The sequence below is a fragment of the Bactrocera neohumeralis genome, chromosome 4 (assembly GCF_024586455.1).
Source record: "Bactrocera neohumeralis isolate Rockhampton chromosome 4, APGP_CSIRO_Bneo_wtdbg2-racon-allhic-juicebox.fasta_v2, whole genome shotgun sequence".
Lineage (NCBI taxonomy): Eukaryota > Metazoa > Arthropoda > Insecta > Diptera > Tephritidae > Bactrocera > Bactrocera neohumeralis.
The window spans coordinates 30,387,406-30,407,514 of record NC_065921.1 but is presented as its reverse complement, the minus strand read 5'-3'; the positions used below and the strand labels follow the sequence as shown (position 1 = coordinate 30,407,514).

The following is a 20,109-nucleotide window of genomic DNA, read 5'->3' as shown; positions in this document are numbered from 1 at the left end:
CACATCAAAGCAGGTAAAAAATCAAGGTTATCAGCCCTATTCTGCATTTCTACTCGAATCGAAATTTTCTCCGATTGGCAACTTTGGTATTCTGCGTTTCGATTCAACTTCGAAAATTCCAATTCTATGTATTCTGCATTGCGATCGTAATTACGTTTTTGTACGTTGAAGTTTTGTCGGCGGAAAGCCGTTATATATTCATTTTCGTGCACTTGGATAAAATAATTTCCTCAAATATGTAAGTAAAACTTTATGATTATAGTTGTAAAAGACATAATGGTGGTGTCCTTGGTTGTTTGTGCTTAAATTATATTTTTTGATATGTTTGCAGGTCAAAAGTAACAACGGCAGAGCAATAAGAAAAATTGTGTGATATGATGGCCACGAAAAGAGATATTGCGCAGGGCTTCCAAAAGCGACCGAAGGAAGAAGCACAGGAGTTTTGGGAGGAGGTTGCAAGGAATTTAAATGCACTTGGCCCACCAACAAAAGATTCCAATACATGGAGGTAGGGTATTACCTACAATTAATTTTAAAAAATTAAGTTAAATTTAACGTTTTCGTGCAGGTCTGGATTGACTGAAAATGCTACATGAAGCGAAAATTATCGCATAACAAAAAAGAAAGGATGAGCACCGGTGGAGGTTCTTGTCGTTTACAACGCATAAGCCCACTTCATGAAAAGGTGATAGCTTTGACGGGTTTGGAAAGGGATGATATCCCTTCAACCAGTAGAGCTAGAAGCCAAAATAAAGAGGCGAGAGCAGACAATCAGAGCACTTCTTCATTACTTAAGCAACAGATACAAATCAAAAAGAATTTTATGCAGAGACGAAAAAATTCAATGAAGCTGCCTTTGGTAAAATGGAAGAAGTTACTTCATATTTACGGCACATGAATCGTTCTCTAGAAACTTTGGCGGAGACTGCAGTGAAGCAACTTGAAGAACAGAAGCGACACAACAGAATTAAGAAAGAGCTGGTGAAGGAAAAAGTAGAAATAAAAATGCAAATGCTAAGATTAGATCCAAATTATAAGCCGGATTCAAAGTAGTATTTTTTTAATTGTTAGCCTTTTATTTATTTTACTATTATTCATTTATATAACGAGCTGTGAAATGAAATAAAAGCATTTACTTTTCTAATATAGGAGCTGTAAAATGCACTGAATGCAATTGTTTTTATTTAATAGAATAATGTAGGGCATATTTTGAATAATGCATTGCTCTCCTCCTCAAGTAATATCGCTGCCGCTACTGATTCCATGTTAGTGTTTAAAAAAAAACGCGATATAATTTCTTTATTTTAATAAACCAACAATAATTTGTGTATTTTTGCTTTGTTATGTTTCATTTTCACACGTTTCAAGGCAAACAGCTGACTTCGAAAGAGCTACAGCTCTTCCTCTTCCTCTTTCAATCCAATCGTAACTCAGAATACCTATTTTCGTTTCAGACGGAGCGTAGAGCGGGAACGTAATCGAAATGCAGAATAGGGCTGTATGTTTACAGTTTTCTTCGATTATCGAAGTGTAGTGCTATCCGAATTCTTTCTTACCGACCAAACTGTCAAAAGGAAATACTATTTGAGTGTTATGCGTCGTTTGCGAGAAGCTATTCGTAAAGAGAGAGCCGGTGTCAAATTCGGAAAGTAGGCGTGACACCGCTCACATTTACGGGAAAATCTATATCTTGCGACCTACTTGACACATATCAACCAAAATTAGTACATAACATTCCATGCAAGAATGAGAGAAATCCTGGCACAACCACGCCTACTTCCTATATAACATAATATGAAATTCCATCTGATACTTTCACATTCCAAAAAGTAAATAAAACACCAATTAAAATAACGGAATACAATTTTGCTTAAATAATGCTTTGAAGTATGCCAAATTATGACCCAATCTTTTCTAAATTGTACCGAAACTGATCAAGCCTAAAATCGGATGAAAACTTGATCTATCCTCTATATCTAATAAAATTTTCGAACATGGTATGTGAATTACCTTATTCAAACCCAGGGAGCTTTTAATTAGTATGTGGTATTGGCTAAAATTCATAAAATCAATTAAGGATTATTTAGTATAATTTTTGCTTCAATTACACAGTACAACAGCTAATCTGGGGGTGAGAAATTCCAAGTCAGGGTGATGGTACTAGGTCAGTATAGTAAAACCCTCAAAGGGTTTGGCGTTCGTATGTGTCAGTTTTTTTTATGACCTTTTAAATTTCTACAGTGTTATAATCCATTCCTCGAACAATCAGGTTCACTTATTTCACTATTTTTCCAGTATCGACAACACTTGAAACTGGGTGTGATACTTGAAAAATAAACTAAAGATTTTGTATGCTTCCATTAGGGGGCCCTCTTTTAAAATTTCTTTAAAAAATTTATTTTTTTTTATTGTACAAATCGAAGGCTTAAATTGTCTAGAATATGTTGGTAAAATGTTTTTTGATCCGTGAACTAGTTCCGTCGCATCACGACTTTGAACGAACCTATGTCCTGAGCATTGACAAATATCAATGGTTTCAACTTATGCGAACCATCTTTTCACGTTCATGACAAACTACGTATGTATGTACCTCCGACCATAATTTTTTACATAGAAATTCGGGGAATACATAGCAATTGTTTTTCTTGCTAAACAAACGGTTGGGTTTGAAAAAAAGATAAGCTCAAAAAAGTTAACTTTGCTACCAATATCCTAGATAAACTTAAATTCGGCTTGGAAAAATAGTTTACTATCCTTTTGTTACTAAGAAATTTGAAAGAAATTTATAATATTTAAAAATGGATTATGATAGCTAAGATGGCGAAAACTGCATCAATAATGGTTCCCTCTTATGTCGTTGGATTATTCCTACCATTAATAATTAATTTTGCACTCTACTGCACAGAAGTTCCCAATTCTTGCTGATGTTGACATCGAACAAATCAACATAAGTACATTTTTGCGTATACATGTAAATATGTATGTCACCAGCAAAGACTACAACTACAATATTTTGCATCAAATAGTCAAATGCAGTAAATCTTACAACAAAAACATGTTCATTTATCAACGCAGGCGCACATTCAGCAGGCATTTTCAGTCTTGATCCTCTGGAACCAGTGGAGTACTGGGGGTAGAGATCCCATTTCTCCCAATGGAAATTAATTTAAAATTTATTTTATGTTTATATTTTTTTTGGAAAATATGTTTTTCGCGAAATTGTAAATTTAAACACGTGACAAGCAACCCTCAAATCAATAGTAACGTACCTTCACATAACCTCGACTCCACTGCGTCCCCTGTAGTCTCCTTTTCACTCAATTTAATTATATTCTTATGAAATAACAAATTAAGATTTAAAATTAACAAACCGATTCTGAAACTGATGTTGAACGGTCGAAGGCAAGGAGGGGCCAGGAGGCACACTGCCACATAATTATTATTAAGAACTTGTTTTTATAAATATTATATTAGGAAAATATTTAATGTTTCAATAAGCTTTCCTCCATACAAATCAAGCACTATTATATTATAATATGTCGCGGGAATATTTAAAGTTTGAAAAGCCATCTTTATGAATATGTGATGGATATTTCTGAGAAACGAAAATTAGTTGGTGAAATTTTAGTTTAAATGAAAAAACAAAAAATCCTATATTAAATGTATGGGAATCTAAATAAAAAATAGCGACCCCTTAGAGTTAAGCTACAGCGCCTGACTTGAGGGAGGATTTTTTGTTTGTCAATCACTAACACTTGTGGGGGGTAAGAGTTGAAAAAAATTCCAAAAAAAATTTTTGAAGCACCCTAATATATATGTATGCGTGAAATTATGTGTTTTGAAATGGAAAGAAAGTTAAATTTATAATTTCATATGCAATTTTCACTGGAAACGGAATAGGTTTGAACTGAAATGGCAAATCGTTAGAACTTAAAGGAATTCGTAAAATAAAACATTCAACCCCCTTGTATTCGATAGTAGCGTCACAATCAGTCGGGTGCCATTACACGGTTTCGGCGCATGAAGATTGTGAAATATAATAATAATCATCCAACTTTGAAACGCAAATAATGCTGCGGCATGCCAAGCCTCTACAACGAATTTAGAAATCAAGATCTTCATTGTCAAGAAATCGGTCGATTTGTATGAGCGCAAACCTCCCGTAATTTGACTCTGAATCTTTCAGTTTGAGTCATTAACATCGGTATTTTCGGCAGCTAAAATTGCGCGTGCACTCAAGCAATCGTAGTTACGATAATTTGGCCAATGTTCGGATAAACATTCGTGGTAAGTTAATTTTTCATTGAAGTGAATTGACAAAAGGCAGTGGAATTGATATCAAACCACTGGAAGTATCACCCGAAATTTGCCCATTTCCAATTCTTAGTGAATACAATGTAAAATGTCATCGGTAATGTCATTTTTGTTCGTAGCCCATAATTGACGAGGATTTGAAGGCTGATATGTTGAAATGATCTTCGCGAAAAGTGTGCGAACTTCAGTGACATGCGAAGTAGCTATCGCATCGTCCATAATTTGATTCCAGTGATTATCATGTTCCAGCAATTGCAATTGCTGGCATGCTTCTCAAAAAGTTGTACCATTCACAATAGGCAATGACTCAAATGAAGTTTTTTAAAGTTTTTCTTCGTTAAAGGCAAATCCGCTAGAGAAACGTTCCGTGACATTAATGGTGTTTTGGGGCATGGTACTCTATCACTTCGAACTGCGGAGGAATGATTTCGACGATTCAGAGCGGGTGAAAACGACACCATGGATAATTCAGCCGACGAAAGACTTGTGACGACGAATACCGATCAAATCATGGAAAACATCGAGTTAGACCGGCATGTGGCATCTCGTGACATCGCCCAGAAGATGGGAGTTAGTCACCAAACCATTTTAAACCATCTGCAGAAGGCTAGATACACAAAAAAGCTTGATGTTTGGGTGCCGCATGATTTGACGCCAAAAAACCGAATCAACGCCTGCGATATGCTGCTGAAACGGAACGAACTCGACCCATTTTTGAAGCGGATGGTGACTGGCGACGAAAAATGGATCACATACGACAATATCAAGCGAAAACGGTCGTGGTCGAAAGCCGGTGAATCGTCCCAAACAGTGGCCAAGCCGGGATTGACGACCAGGAAGGTTTGGCTGTAGGTTTGGTGGGATTGGAAGGGAATCATCCACATAGCGCCAAGTGATTACCACCTGTTCCTGTCCATGGCGAACGCCCTTGTTGGTGTAAAGTTGAACTCAAAAGAGGCTTGTGAAAAGTGGCTGTCCGAGTTCTTCGCAAATAAGGAGGGGGGCTTCTACGAGGGGGATATTATAAAATTGCCGTCTAGATGGAAACAGATTATCGAACGAAACGGCGCATATTTGAACTAAATCCAATCACTTTTCTTAAAGCATTGAATAAAGAGCAAAAAAGCGATATTTGACAACCTATTATGTAAGTGTAAGTGTGCTATGTATCAGAAAAAACTTTTTTTAATGAAAATTTCAGAGCGATATCTCAGGGAGAATTATTTGTGACCGCGATTTCATACAAACCGAACCACTGTGCGCTGCTGGCCAAAGTAAAAGCCGTTAGCAATTTTATAGCACCTTTGAACCAGGACTCCAACGACGGTTAACTCCACGACACTTACTCATAGGATGCACTGCCAACAGCACAAGTATCAACGACCTCGAGCGATGGCAGCTGGTTTAGTGTCTCTAGAAAGTTTTTGCGACTTTGGTCCATTACGAGACTTTAGGAGCGCAAAAAATACCTGCCCACGGAACACAATGGGTACTAAGATGAGGATGGCAGACATTGCCACGTGCAGAATCAGCGACCCATTCAGAAAATCGCGCTGATGCTTATTTAAGTTGAAAGATCATGAATTAAATTATAGACGTTATTCTATGTAAAATACTTAATTAAGTATACATACTATAAAATTCTCACATAGTCTGTTATATTACAATTTAATCAATTACAGTAAATTAACGAATTTATTGAAGAAAGATATGTAAATGTAATTACCCCTTTTTTTAAATATATAAGTACTTACATGTACCACTAGTTTAAGCAGTTAGTTTAAGGTATAAATCCTCAAATAACTGTTTACAATAGTTTTAGCGGTTTTTGGCCTACATATTGTTGCTGTTATTGTCCTTAGGCGTCGACGCATGCTCCCCACTCGATTTCTAGTATTATTTCCGGTTATTTTGAGCCACTGAGTCGATGGTCCAGTTTTTTGGCCTTATTTTGATGAAAGTCGACGTTTTCTAATACGGTTCTCCAAAAAGCTTCAGATACTTTGAATAGGATTAATGTCTAGTGATTGCGGGATCTATGAAGTTATTTTTATTTCCATAACAACCCTGCACGTGCAAGATACACTGTGTATTTTAGGTCGGTATCCTGTTGGAAATTGATTTTGCTGCTATTAACAGCCGATTTAAGCACACTTAAATTTTAAGTTATTTTGTTAAAATGTTCAGATACATGTATTTACCCATTTTTTCACTATAAAAATCCAAATGTCCAACTCCAGATGCAGCCATATACCCCCAAACCATAACTTTATCCGCTGCCTTCCGCTGTATATTTTAAGGATCTCTTGAAACACGTCTTCCATAAAATATCATTGACATAACCTTATAAGCAATGTAGAAAATGCTAATCCGGCGGTAATTAATGCAGACTTCGAGATCTCCCTTCTTTAGATAGGGTAGAGTAAACCCGGGACCCGGGGGGACCCCTCCGGGTTCGAGGGGAAACCGAATATACCCGCGGTAAGGCATGCCTGTCGTAAGAGGCGACTAAGATCCTGGCCACCAGTCCAGGTCTGTATGGAAGCTCAACTGGTCGTAGCTTCGGCTACAAGGTCATACCAAAGACTTTAACCTGGTACCACGGGGAGCAGTAGCCCCTGGAGGTAACTTCAGTCTGCTCATTGGGTTTGGCCCTTTGTGAAGATTCGTGGTGGCTGTGGTTAAAACCCAAATCGCGGGAAGAACTGACTTTGTCAGTCGAATGTGGAGTTGCATTGCAACCGGGTGCCGGACCCAAAGTACGGCAGAGGTTTTAGATGGGCCTCGAGCCCTACCAAGGTGGTTAGTGTGTCCATGCCACACTGCCGATTGGTACTGAAAATGCTTACCCAGTTTTCAGGGCGCTGATCGACGCATTGTATTGATCCGTTGTGCTTTTGAGCACCGTGGAGTTAAGCTGTCGACAGCAGGATCCCATGTTAAACACAATCAGACGTTGTCACGGTAGATTGTTGATGCGAGATCGAATGGCTTTGTACACAGCGCCATTCATCATCATACCAGGTATTTCTACGAAGGGGGTAGTAACCCACCACATCAAGCATTGTTCTTTGGGGGAAAAGTAGTGTTGAATTTGGGCTGTGCACCAGTGAAATCAACCGAGTCCAATCAACAGTCAACCTAGTGAACTGCATATTACGAAACGGTCCTAAAGCGTGGAAAGGCAAAAAAATCGGCTGGCAATGTTATGGCATCAGTCTTTTGGGACGCACGTGGTATATTATTCATCGAATGATTACTGAGCCAGTTTTAATCCATTAACTATGTGTTTGTTGTGATATCAAATATATCTGATAGGTTCGTCCTAAAAAAAAAGCTGCCTGATTCAGGAGCGAAATCAGTAAAACCCATATGCTAAGCATGTTTGGATATGCAAATTTTTACTTATTTCTTTCTATTTTTGAATTACTAAAATTTTCAAATGATTCTTACATGAATTTTGAACAAATGCTTATGATTTGAAATATAATTTTTGTATTTATGAATTGTATTCAATTTTAGCATAAAGAGATAAAAAGTGTTCTATGTCCTTACCCTGGTTCTAAGCTACCCACGAATACATCAAGCACTAGTTTATTTTTTACGCAAGGGAATGAAAAGAAGTCATGTTTTGAGTGTTCAAAAATGCAGTTGTTTCAGTTAATCTGTTAGAACTCGCATTGTTGTGGTGTAGAATAATCCGTCTTCGGCGGTTGGTTTTCCTGATTTCTTGAAAAGCAAATGGTTGTTTACCACTGTTTTACGTTGTTCTAGTGGTATGGTCCATTTCTCTCAAAAGAACTGGCAACCATTTTTTGGAAGTGCTTTGAGCGCGAACTACTTTTATTCTCTTCATCTCGAAACACCCATACAGTCGACTGCTGTTTACTTTCGAGCTCATACGTATAAATACACAATTCATCTTCACATTGTTATAAACATGTTTCGAAGAAACACTATCACCTTTTTTTACTTTTGTCTCGACCAATCGACATGAAGCGATTGACAAATTGTGTGGGATCCAACGTGAACCAATTTTTTTTATCCCACGGTAGTTGGCGCAGGTTGTGGGGTCTCCCTTCATGTGGATTGAGCAGAGCACTCTTAAATTCCATTCCTTGGGCATGCTTTCGTCCGACCATATCCTACAAAGAAGCTAAAGCAGGCTCCTTATCTATTCTTCGCCGCCGTGTTTGAATAGCTCGGCTGGTAATACATCGCTCCCGCCGCTTTGTTGTTGTTCAGGCGGGTAATTGCTATTCGAACTTCTTCATGGTCGGGTAATGGAACGTCTGCTCCATCGTCATCGATTGGGGAATCGGGTTCGTCTTTTCCTGACGTTATACTTTCACTGCCATTCATCAGGCTGGAGAAGTGTTCCCTCTATAATTTTAGTATGCTCTGGGCATCAGTCACTAGATCACCTTTGGGAATTCTACAAGAGTTTGCTCCGGTCTTGAAACCTTCTGTTAGTTGCCGCAGAGAATACTTGGTCTAGAACTGGAAGTCGTGAGCTGCTTGAGCCATATGTTAAAGAATCGCTTCTGGCCACTATCAAGTGAATGCCGCTCAGAGAAATTTCCTCACTTGCGTGAACTTCTAAACATGACTGAATCGGGTCAATACTTCCCTAAGCCCCCATATACCTAATTATGCGTTTTTTGAACTTCCAACTGGCAGTATATATCGGTCAATATTATCCGGTTGACTTTGCTCCATATGATTGATGATTGTATGTGAGGTACCTTAATGAAACCCAGTTTACGCTGGTTCCAAGATAGACGAAATTATCTACGACTTCAAAGTTATGACTGTCAACAGTGACGTGAGAGCCAAGTCGCGAGCGCGACGACTGTTTGTTTGATGACAGGAGATATTTCGTCTTGCCCTCGCTCACTGCCAGACCCATTTATTTTGCTTCCTTGTCCAGCCTGGAGAAAGCAAAACTAACGGCGCGGGTGTTGAGGCCGATGATATCAATATCATCGGCATACGCCAGCAGCTGTACACTCTTATAGAAGATGGTACCTTCTCTATTTAGTTCTACGGCTCGAACTATTTTCTCCAGAGGCAGGTTGAAGAAGTCGCACGATAGGGAGTGGCCTTGTCTGAAAACTCGTTTGGTATCGAACGGCTCGGAGAGGTCCTTCCCGATCCTGACGGAGCTTTTGGTGTTACTCAACGTCAGTTTAGAGTATATATAAATATATATACCCATTCTTACTTGTTACGAATAGTTTAGTGCAAATGACGCACAACACTCAAATAGTATTCCTTGTTGGTAAATTGGCTGATCAGAAGGAATTCGGAGTGAACCACAACTCGATAATCGAAGAAAACTCTCAACATAACCTTGACTTTTGACCTGGTTGAACGTAGTTTTTTCAGCTTCGGCTCACCTTTGCCACGATATTCGGCCGATAGGTCGTCTGTTTCCGGGTCGTACGCATCACAGCAGGACTACATATGTAGTGATTTCGGAACCAAGCGTGATTTCGCCTTTCTTATGATCTTTAATTTTTCAGATCCTTCCGTTCTCGGCCCACTTTGAATAATACCAATCAAAAACACTTGCTCGCCACAAACAATTATCACCGAAGGCCTTTTCCAACATTCTGAACATTTCGGCAACACAAATTTTATTCCCCAAATCAAATTTTATATACATAAATGTTCTAAAGGGTACCAATATTGCATTGAGACTAGCGTTATATACATAGCCTTATCAATTAAAATATCGGCAACTTTTCTACAAAAATATAGATATGTATACTGAGATCTGTTAATCACATACCAAAATATTACTTGTACTTAACTCTAACATCTTAATTTTCATTTCCGCCAAATAATAAAAATGTAGAAGGCAAGAACCTTTCCTTATTAATGCATTGAATGAAATAAAGAATATAAGAATAGTAGTACAACCAAGTTTAATAGTGAAAATAAATAGCGAACATATGTATGTTTTACTTGTCCATGATGATTAAAACATTTTTTATTAAGTTATTAATTAAGTGAAGTTTTGATAAATCAACAAAGTATGTATAAGAGTATATTTATATAATACATCCCTTGTGTTATTAGCGTAAATAACAAAAATTACCTAAGTTCAAGGTATTCGAATCACATGTCAACCAATTTTTCATATAATATAAAAATTTAATACGACTTCGAAACTGCATTCTTTGATTTATTTATTAATAAAAATATGCAAACGCTTCTGTCTTCATGACAAATATATCAGGTTTTCCTTTTTTGACGAAACACTTTAAATAATTCCACCGTTATTAATATATTCCATTTCAACCGGGTCAATAGGTTTACGCGCATACCGATATGGCAATTCCCAGTCTTCAATAGCTGTACTGCGAGTAGCACTCTCCTATGAAAAACGAAAAAATATAAAATCAACGAAAGGGACGAATTATATTATATTCTTAACCCTATATTTATAACAGAAAGCTCAACTTATTATATTTACTTTTACATTTAACTAAAGCATAGCATCCCCTGCGGATAAAGTTCTCCGGATTAATAATATATATATGACTTATGGTTTTTCAGATATTTTTGCTTGAAGTCCAAAAATTTACTTTTATATTTTTCATTTCAATATCCACTAACACTTCAAAAGTCTTTGCCAAATACGACAAAAATAAAAAAGATTATACCACATATATAGAACCGGTTCACGTTACCGGAATTCGCTCGTGTTTTATTCGGACAACGGACAACGGGGCTGGGGGTAAGGTTTGTTTCGTCGAAAAAAGACCTTTTTTCATGAATTTTTTTAGAAAAAATTATTGCTGTAGGTTTATTTTACTTATTATTATATGAAAGTACAACATTTGAAGGATACTTAAAAAAAGTTTAATCGAAAAATAGAGAGGAATAACGGATTTATCATCGATCTCTGCAGGCACCTCGAAAAGAAGTTTTTGTGCGGTGACCAGCCTACAGCATCACTGGATCATCTGAAACCAAAAAACCAAAATGCTTTCTTTAGTTTATTAGTTTATCTTTCAATTGACGTCGAGTTTTTTTTTTTTAATTTTTAAATTTTTGGTACCATTTTCAAGCCAAAATGACGATTTTAGACGAAAAAATCGAAATTTGTTATTGTAAATTGTTAGTAATTAAAATTTTTCGAAAAACTCGACGTCATTCGAGAGCTATATATGTATATGTGGAATATTTGTACAAAATTTCAAAAATGATCGATTCTGTAGGCTGGTCACCGACTTTAAAAATTACATATTTGGGAAAATCGATTCAAAGTTTTTACCGCTCAGCGCAGGTAGCTGGAAGGCGCGCAAACCTAAGTTAGAGGTACCGTTATTCAACCTGCTGTAACTTCGTTAGTTTTTCTCCGAATGACCTAAAACTTTAACACAATATTCTTGAGATGTTGGTGGTTCAGAAAAAAAAATTAAAAAAATGGAAAAAAAGTTGTCAAACCACCGTCGATTGACTGATTTAGTAGAGGCTCTACGCAACTCATTATGCAGTGTGAGCCATATCTTAAGTGAAATTTAGGGTTTTAGAAAGCTGTGTGCACAATGGATGCCGCATTCGCTAAGAATGGAACAAAAACACGTTCGAATGCGATTTCCTCAGAAACATTTGGAGCATTTTAAAAAAGATAAAGTGGAGTTTGTGCGTCGTTTCATCACTATGGATGGGACTGGGGTCTATCACCATGATCCTAAATCAAAACAAGAGGATAAAGAGTGGTGTGAACCTGGTTGTTCGGCTTCGAAACGAGTTCGTGTCTAGAAATCGGCCAAGAAGGTTATGGCATCAGTTTTTGGATGCGACAAGAATTTTGTTTGTGGATTACTTGCAAACTGGTAAAACAATTAATTCTGAATATTATTGCAACCTTATAGACCAGTTGAAGGAAAAAATTCGGTTTGCAGAAGAAAAAATCCTTTTTCATCAGGACAATGCACCGTGTCACAAGAGCATTTTGACAATGGCTAAAATCCATGAATTAAAGTTTGATTTGTTGGAGCCTCCACCGTATTCACCAGGTTTGGCCCCCAGCGACTTCCATTTGTTTCCAGAACTCAAAAAATGTATGCGTTGCAAGCGTTTTTCATCAAATAAAGAGGTCATAACGGCTATTTAAGCGTATTTTGCAGACCTTCCGGTTTCTCACTTCAAGGATGGGATCGACAGATTGGAGGATCGTTGGAGTTGTTTGAAATTGCAAGTATTGTTTGTGAAAAAAATACATTGATGTAGAAATAACATTCATTTTATTTAGTTGAGTGCATTGTGCGTAAGTTATTTTATTGAAAAAAATTGTTCCAAGGTCAATTTTATGTAGTTGGTTGAATAGACAGTATCAGCAACAACACGAAATAGAAAGTGATTGGTTCTTTCCCGTTTTCGTTAAATGCGGTTGTTTTATTGCAACTTTTAATGAAAATTTAACTGACAATGTTCATTTTATTTTGGTGAGTTAGAAATACTATAAATTGAAATTCAGTTCTTAGCGAAATTCGTTTAAATGAGCATTGGTTGAAATAATGCCTAGTTTTGATCCCTTTCATATTGGTTCTATGAACTTGGTTTGTAGGTATTGTTTAAAAATCGCGTCATATGCGCCCAGATAGTTCATGGCCTTAACCAAAAACCACCCTGTGAGGGAACGAGAGAAGAATTAAACAAGGGGTTCCGCAGGGTGGTGTCCTCTCTTCTATATGTCGGGCAATGAAATCGATGGTATGTGTTCAAAGATAAACGGCTATCTCTCCGAACTATCTCGCTTCCTCTCTGCACGCAACTTAACACTTTCCCCCATTAAATCCACAACGAACACATTTACAAACTGGACGAAGGAGTGCAGACTTGACCTTAATATTGCAGTCGATGGCGTCAAGATTTTAGCTGTCAATAATCCTACGATTTTAGGTTGACTTTTGACAGTCTGTCTGTTCACTCCTCATACGACCGCGATTATTGCCAAAATACACAGTTGTAACAAAATTCGCTAGCCGGCAGCAGAAGGGGAAAGAACAAAGAAACGTTGTGGGCAACTTACAAGGCAATCGGCCGGCCGGTCCTTAACTACGGCGTACCAATAAGGCCGCTTGGATGCAGTGAAGGGCAGACGTCAGTATACCGCACTCCGGACTACGACAGGATGCCTCTTGTCCTATGTCTGCATAGTGAGGCCTGTATGCTCTCAGTTAAGGAGAATAATGAACTCCTCTCCAGGCAGTCATCCTTACAGTCACCTTGGAGCGGAACCGCCTCCTAGGAACACCGAGAGAGAAATAAAGAAAATAGATTATACCCAAAAAAAAGGATTTCGCAGTTGTCTATAGCAAAAAATCTTTTTTATTAGTCGCAACTGGGGTGTGCCAAGTTTTTTTTGGGTAAAACTCTTTTTTTGCGTGGGGGCCTTCGGCCGCGCTTCAAATAAATACCCTGGGCGGTCCAACACGGGGTGTTTCAAGATTTTTTCAAGTCGGTATTCGGCCGCACTTCTAATAAATAGTTTTGGTCGGTCTAACACCGGGGTGTGTCAAGGGGTTTTTCGCGTAAAACTCCGTTTTGTTAATCTATCTTTCTATTTTATTTTTGTTAGTTTGTAAAATATGTTAGTATGGTAACACTGATTATTTGACAGTTTATAACTCTTTTATTATTGGTAAATTAATTTAATTCATGGGAGGATGCAGTCATATGTAGAAGTTCACGCAAGTGAGGAAAGTTCTCTGATCGCCATTCACTTGGGAGTTGCCAGAAACGATTCTTTTACATATGGCTCAAGCAGCTCACGACTTCCGGTCTTTCAAGGCGAGCTAACGTGAGAAGGCGAAACATTCCCTCCGCAGGGTTGTCCGCTGGGTTTGGGACCCGCCACGTAAAAAAACACACCCCCTGAAAAGAAACAACAAGCCTCGGATGAGTGAACCCCCTTTTGATGACGACCATGGCAAACGAATTAAGGACTATGATTTGAGGGCATGCACTTGGAATGTCCGGTCCCTTAATTGGGAAGGTGCCGCTGCCATGCTGGTTGATGTCCACGTGAAAATAAAGGCTGACATCACCGCTGTCCCAGAAACGCGATGGACGGGACAAGGGCTGAGACGAGTAGGTCCTTGTGGCATTTACTACAGTGGCCATATAATCGAGCGCAAGTTTGGTGTGGGATTCGTGGTGGGAGAGAGACTCCGTCGCCGAGTACTATCATTCTCTCCTAGGGTTGCCAGACGTACTATATTTATAGTATTGTACTATATTTTTCGCTTGAATACTATATACTGTTCTCAATAAATATAGTACGCTAAAATACTATTTTTATACTCTAAGCAAATTAATTCATACTTTTCTAAAAATTTGAATCCCTATTCAAGCATAATTTTATATTTTTTTCGCAACAGCGAAAATCAGCTGATAAAGCTGTGCATAAAAGGTTGTTTGAATTTGCGAATATCCAACATATCGATAAATCGATAAAGCATTTTAGGCACTAGCTCAATCAGCTGTTTTTCGCAGGTAAATTTTAAGAATGTCTTCAAGTGATTGCAGCATATTATATGAAACACCTAAAACACAGAGAAAAGTTAAAGTAAAAAGACTGCAAAAGTTTAAAAACGAATGGAAAAGGAAATTTCCATGGCTTGAAAAAGATGAAGATCAGTTTAAAGCAAAATGTTCTATCTGTGCAATAACTTTTTCAATTGATAAAAGTGGCATAGGTCAAGTAAGATTCAAAATTGTTTAATACGTGGTTTTTAGTTTAAAGTTATCATTATTTTAGATAAAACAGCATAGTGAATATAACACGCACGCAAGTAAATTAAAAATAACGCAACAATCTTCAATTTTAAATAATTTTCTACGATTGGGTACTGCTGAATCAAACGAATCTAAACAAACAACGGCTGCTGAGTTAGCCTTAGTTTACCATACAGTAAAGCACAACCTTTCATATAACAGTGCAGATTGCGGTGCCAACTTAATAAATTACTTTATGCCGAATCTAAAAATGATAAACCATTCAATTGGGTCGAACGAAACAAACAGCAATTGTCGAAAATGCTCTGGTCCCATATGCATCGAAACAAGCTCTGACACATATAAAAGATAAAAGTGAATTTTTTGCATTGCAAATAGACGCGTCAAACCGAAAAAATGTAAAACTAGTCCCTCTTGTTATTCAGTACTTCGATACAAAAGCAGGAATGCAGCAAAAGCTTTTAGACTTTTATGAAAATCCAGATGAGTCAGCAGATGGAATGTTCACAGCAGTAAAAGATTCGTTAACGCGTAATAATCTATCGCTTGTTAAAATAATTGCGCTTAGTGCCGACAATGTAAATGCTAATTTTGGAAAAAACCATTCGCTTTTCACAAACATTGAGAAAATGGTGCCACATTTAATAAAAGGCAATTGCTATGCACACAATGTCAAATACGGAATGAACTTTTTAAATTGCGATGTCGAAAACATCATCCTTAAAATATATAGCTACTTCTCTGTTTCTGCCTCTAGAAGAGAGGAGCTTAAAAAATTCGTGGCAGAAGTGAATGGGCAATGGCATGAGATTAAGCGTCACATAGGAACAAGATGGCTCTCTTTGTTGCCAGCAGTCGATCATATATTAATGTATTGGACTCCCATAACGAATTACTTTCGCAAAGTGGATGATAAATGCCCAACACAAATTCGTCAACTTTTAAAGCTTGAAGAAGATATTTTAAATATACAAGTTAAAGTTTTTTTTTAAATATGGTCAGCCATGTTTTCAATGTTTTCGACAAAACAATTAAAAAACTGGAAAGAAATGACACAACAGTGCTTGATTTGTATGGAGCAATGGAAAAATTGAAGTTTTAGCTCAATCAAAGGAACCAAGATAAATTTTTTGGTTACGAAACCAATAAATTATTAAAATATATTAGAGACGAAAATCCTCTTCTTTACAAAGAAACAGAGAACAATTTTGTGTTATTTTTAGATCAATGCCTCACATATCTTAAAAAGTGGTTTGATTTTACCGACGAAAATTGGTTGTATCACATAAAAACTTAACATAGATATGGCTTTGCATTCCATACAAAGTGTATTTGAAAATGTTTGTATATAGAAGGAAATGCCTAACACTGCCAGCAAAAAAAAAAATTTTAAATCAGCCGTAATTTTCAGCAGCTTTACAATTACACTTAATGGCACTTAAATTGATTAAGATATAAAACTGTATAGCAACCAACATTTTTTTTTTAAATCCTTACAACAAAGTTTTAAATTTAGATGAAATTTTGCTGAGTTTTTCTTTTTCTGCCCAAAGTTTGAAATTAAGATTTTTATGGGTTTTGTTAGATAATGAGCGATATTTAAAAAATAATAATATGCTCTTAACAAACAAAAGAAAAATAGTAAAAATTTATCAATATGTCGCAAATCTATTTTATAGCCTATATGATATAATTTACGGCGAATGTAATATTTTTTAAGTTTTTTTTTTAAATATTGCTTTTGTTTTCAAAAAACTTAAAGTGGGATTGAACTATTTAATGTTTCATTATTGGTATTCAATCAAATGCTCTTTGAACTGTATACGGTTAATTGCGATAATACGAATAGCATATTCTTTTGTTTAAAACTGACTGGATTTGAATTGTTTTGTTATGTTTTTATATCTTTTTTTTAATAAAGAATTAAAGAATCAATTGTTGACTTTTTATGAAAAATACTATATTTTTATTGAAAATACTATATAAAAAGAGGAAAAATACTATATTCCATAGTTTGAGAGCTGGCAACCCTACTCACTCCGGTGAATGAACGTCTAGCCACAATCCGCATCAAATCGAGGTTATTCAACATATCGCTGATTTGCGCCCACGCCCCGACGGAAGAGAAGGACCAAAAGATGCCTTCTATGATCGCTTGGAGCACACCTATGAGAGCTGCCCCCGCCACGATATCAAAATAGTGCTTGGTGACTTTAACGCCAGGGTGGGCGAAGAGGTTATCTTTGGCACTACGGTCGGTAAGTCCAGCTCCCACGAGGAAACATCCCCAAATGGGTTTGAGGCTAGTACTAGTTTCCAGCATAAGAAGATTCATCAAGCCACCTGGCTGTCTCGAGATCGAAAAACCACCAACCAGATCGATCATGTTGTGATAGACGGAAGACACGTCTCCAGTGTTTTAGATATGCGTGCGCTCCGAGGTCCTAACATCCACTCGGACCACTATCTTGACGCAGCCAAGATTCGCAACCGTCTCTGTGTAGCAAAAAAACGCACGCCAACAAACACAAGGAAGGTTCGACGTTGAGAAGCTGCAATCAGAACAGATAGCCGAACGATTTTCTACTCGACTTGTACTCCTGCTCTCTGAGAGCGCTCGTCAACAACTCGGTATAAGGGAACTGTGGGACGGAATTTCAAGCTCCTTACGTACAGCTGCAACCGAAACCACGTGCGGGATGGGATAGATACCGAGAGTTGAAGAGGGAAGCGAGACGCATTTGCAGACAGAAAAAGAAAGAGGCCGAAATGCGTGAGTATGAAGAGCTTGATAAGCTGGCCGACAAGGGTAATGCTCGAAAATTCTCCGAAAAGTGTGTTATGCGTGCTCTGCCCGATCTACAAAAAGAGAGACCCCACAATCTGCGCTAACTCCCGTGGGAAAAGCCTCCTTAACACTGCGTATAAGGTTCTATCGAGCGTATTGTGTGAAAGATTAAAGCCCACCGTCAACAAACTGATTGGACCTTATCAATGTGGCTTTAGACCTGGAAAATCAACAACCGACCAGTTTTGGAAAAGGCTCGTGAAAGGAGAATCGACACACACCACCTCTTCGTCGATTTCAAAGCTTCTTTCGCAGCACGAAAAGGAGCTGCCTCTATGCCCGTATGCCTGAATTTGATATCCCTGCAAAACTAATACAGCTGTGTAAACTGATGTTGAGCAACACCAAAAGCTCCGTCAGGATTGGGAAGGACCTCTCCGAGCCGTTCGATACCAAACGAGGTTTCAGACAAGGCGACTCCCTATCGTGCGACTTCTTCAACCTGCTGCTGGAGAACTTAATCGAGCAGGTTCAATCTTTTATAAGAGTGTACAGCGTATGCCGATGATATTGATATGTTCTTCTGTAAAATATGTACTTAAGGTAACACTGAATATTAGTTAAAATGCAACCCTTTTGTTATTCTTTAATAATTGAACAAAAGTAAACTATTGAATAAAAGTTATTTTTCTACTATCTAATATAAAATAAATGGTTAGAAAGGAATTAGTGAAGGGTTAGTGGATATAAGTTAAGATATATACATAAGTGTAAAATTAATTATAAATCGGCGAAACACGCATGTTATATAGTTAAATTTTTGAACTTTCAATGCAAATATCTCAAAAACCATAAGTCAGCGGCAACTATATATATTTTTTTCTTTGAACTTTAAATGCAAATATTTAAAAAACCATAAGTCAGGTTGGAGGACCTCCTCTATCCGTACATACCCATTTTAACCCCGAAATCGGGGGATTCTAAAATTTACCCGTGGTAATTTTCAACCTGAAATCGTGGGATGGTATACTAAAGTTTCCCTTGAATTTTTAATCGGGAATATTTTAAAATATATAAGTGTTAACATTATTTTTGCATATTACTGCACTGGAGAAGCTCCCCTATTAGCACATACCGCAATTATACCGAAATTCGTGTTTTTTACCCGACTGCCAAATTAATCGGAATCGTGACCGAAAATAAAACAGGCAAAGTAATAAACAAACGTTATACACTTTCTTTTGATGCTGCCATTATTACGCAACCAAACTCTTTTCTGCAACTTACTGTAGAAGCTGACGACAGACGTTCTGTACGGTCAATAGGAGCAAGTCCACCTTTGCGAAACTTAATGAGTGAAACGCGAGGCTTCACAGCAAATGCAATTATGCTTAAACGTACCATTCCGTCAGACAAGTAGAAAAACAAATTCAAAACAAACCTCACAAGCTTAATAAATATCACAATAGTGATAACCGATATCCATCGGTAGGCGAAAAATCGATGTAAATTTAATGTGAACAAGGAGTGCATCGATGTTTTTATTGGATGGATAAATAGAGGAGGGAATTATCTTGCTCTTGCAAGATTGCAGATTGCAAAAATCGCATACCGAAATATAATAATAATAATATGTACCCTTGTACGAGAGCACCCATTGCAGAATCTAGTGATATATGAACGGCCGATTCGGTCAATTTATTGTAAATGACTGTTGTGCATGGCTATTGTGAATTGGCACACCTTCAGCATTTATTCTTAACAAAAACACTGCAATAAATCTTAATAATTTAAATAGAAATTATAAAATCTATTTAAAATTTACATTCCTTAACAATTTTACGTCAAAATATGTATTTAAGAATGACAGCTAGCTCAAGGTTGTAATTATTTTTTTACGTGTTGTGACTTTGCACCAAGTGGAGAGTTCTGCAATTCGTGCACCGTGCAAGGGTTTTGCAAAAGCAAGAGAATACCCCTAATGTCAATTATGGCAGGAATGGAAAAATTTTTAGTTCTCAGAGTTATCAAAGTGTATAAGAGGGCTAGATAAATATCATTAGACGGAAAGAAGGGCATAAAAAGTTGCGAAGTAGTACGAAACTTGTTGTTCATGGCAGTGTTAAAGGGGCCATACACGACACACATGTGCGTTCGATCTGTATGAAATCGTTTCGCCATACACGACATACAAATCCATTTTGCGTTCGTTCTTCACACAGTGAACATGTGCGACAGGCAAGCGGAAC

General features: G+C 37.4%; 1 protein-coding gene across 1 annotated transcript; it reads right to left on the bottom strand.

Annotated features, from left to right (window-relative positions):
• Positions 1-10,274: 10,274 nt before the first annotated feature.
• LOC126756604 (uncharacterized) lies at positions 10,275-19,340 on the bottom strand. Its single transcript, XM_050469804.1, has 2 exons — positions 19,148-19,340; positions 10,275-10,696 (listed from the first exon to the last, which is right to left on the bottom strand). The coding sequence occupies exons 1-2, from the start codon at positions 19,262-19,264 to the stop codon at positions 10,583-10,585; spliced, it is 231 nt and encodes a 76-aa protein (XP_050325761.1). The 5' UTR covers positions 19,265-19,340; the 3' UTR covers positions 10,275-10,582.
• Positions 19,341-20,109: the final 769 nt, after the last annotated feature.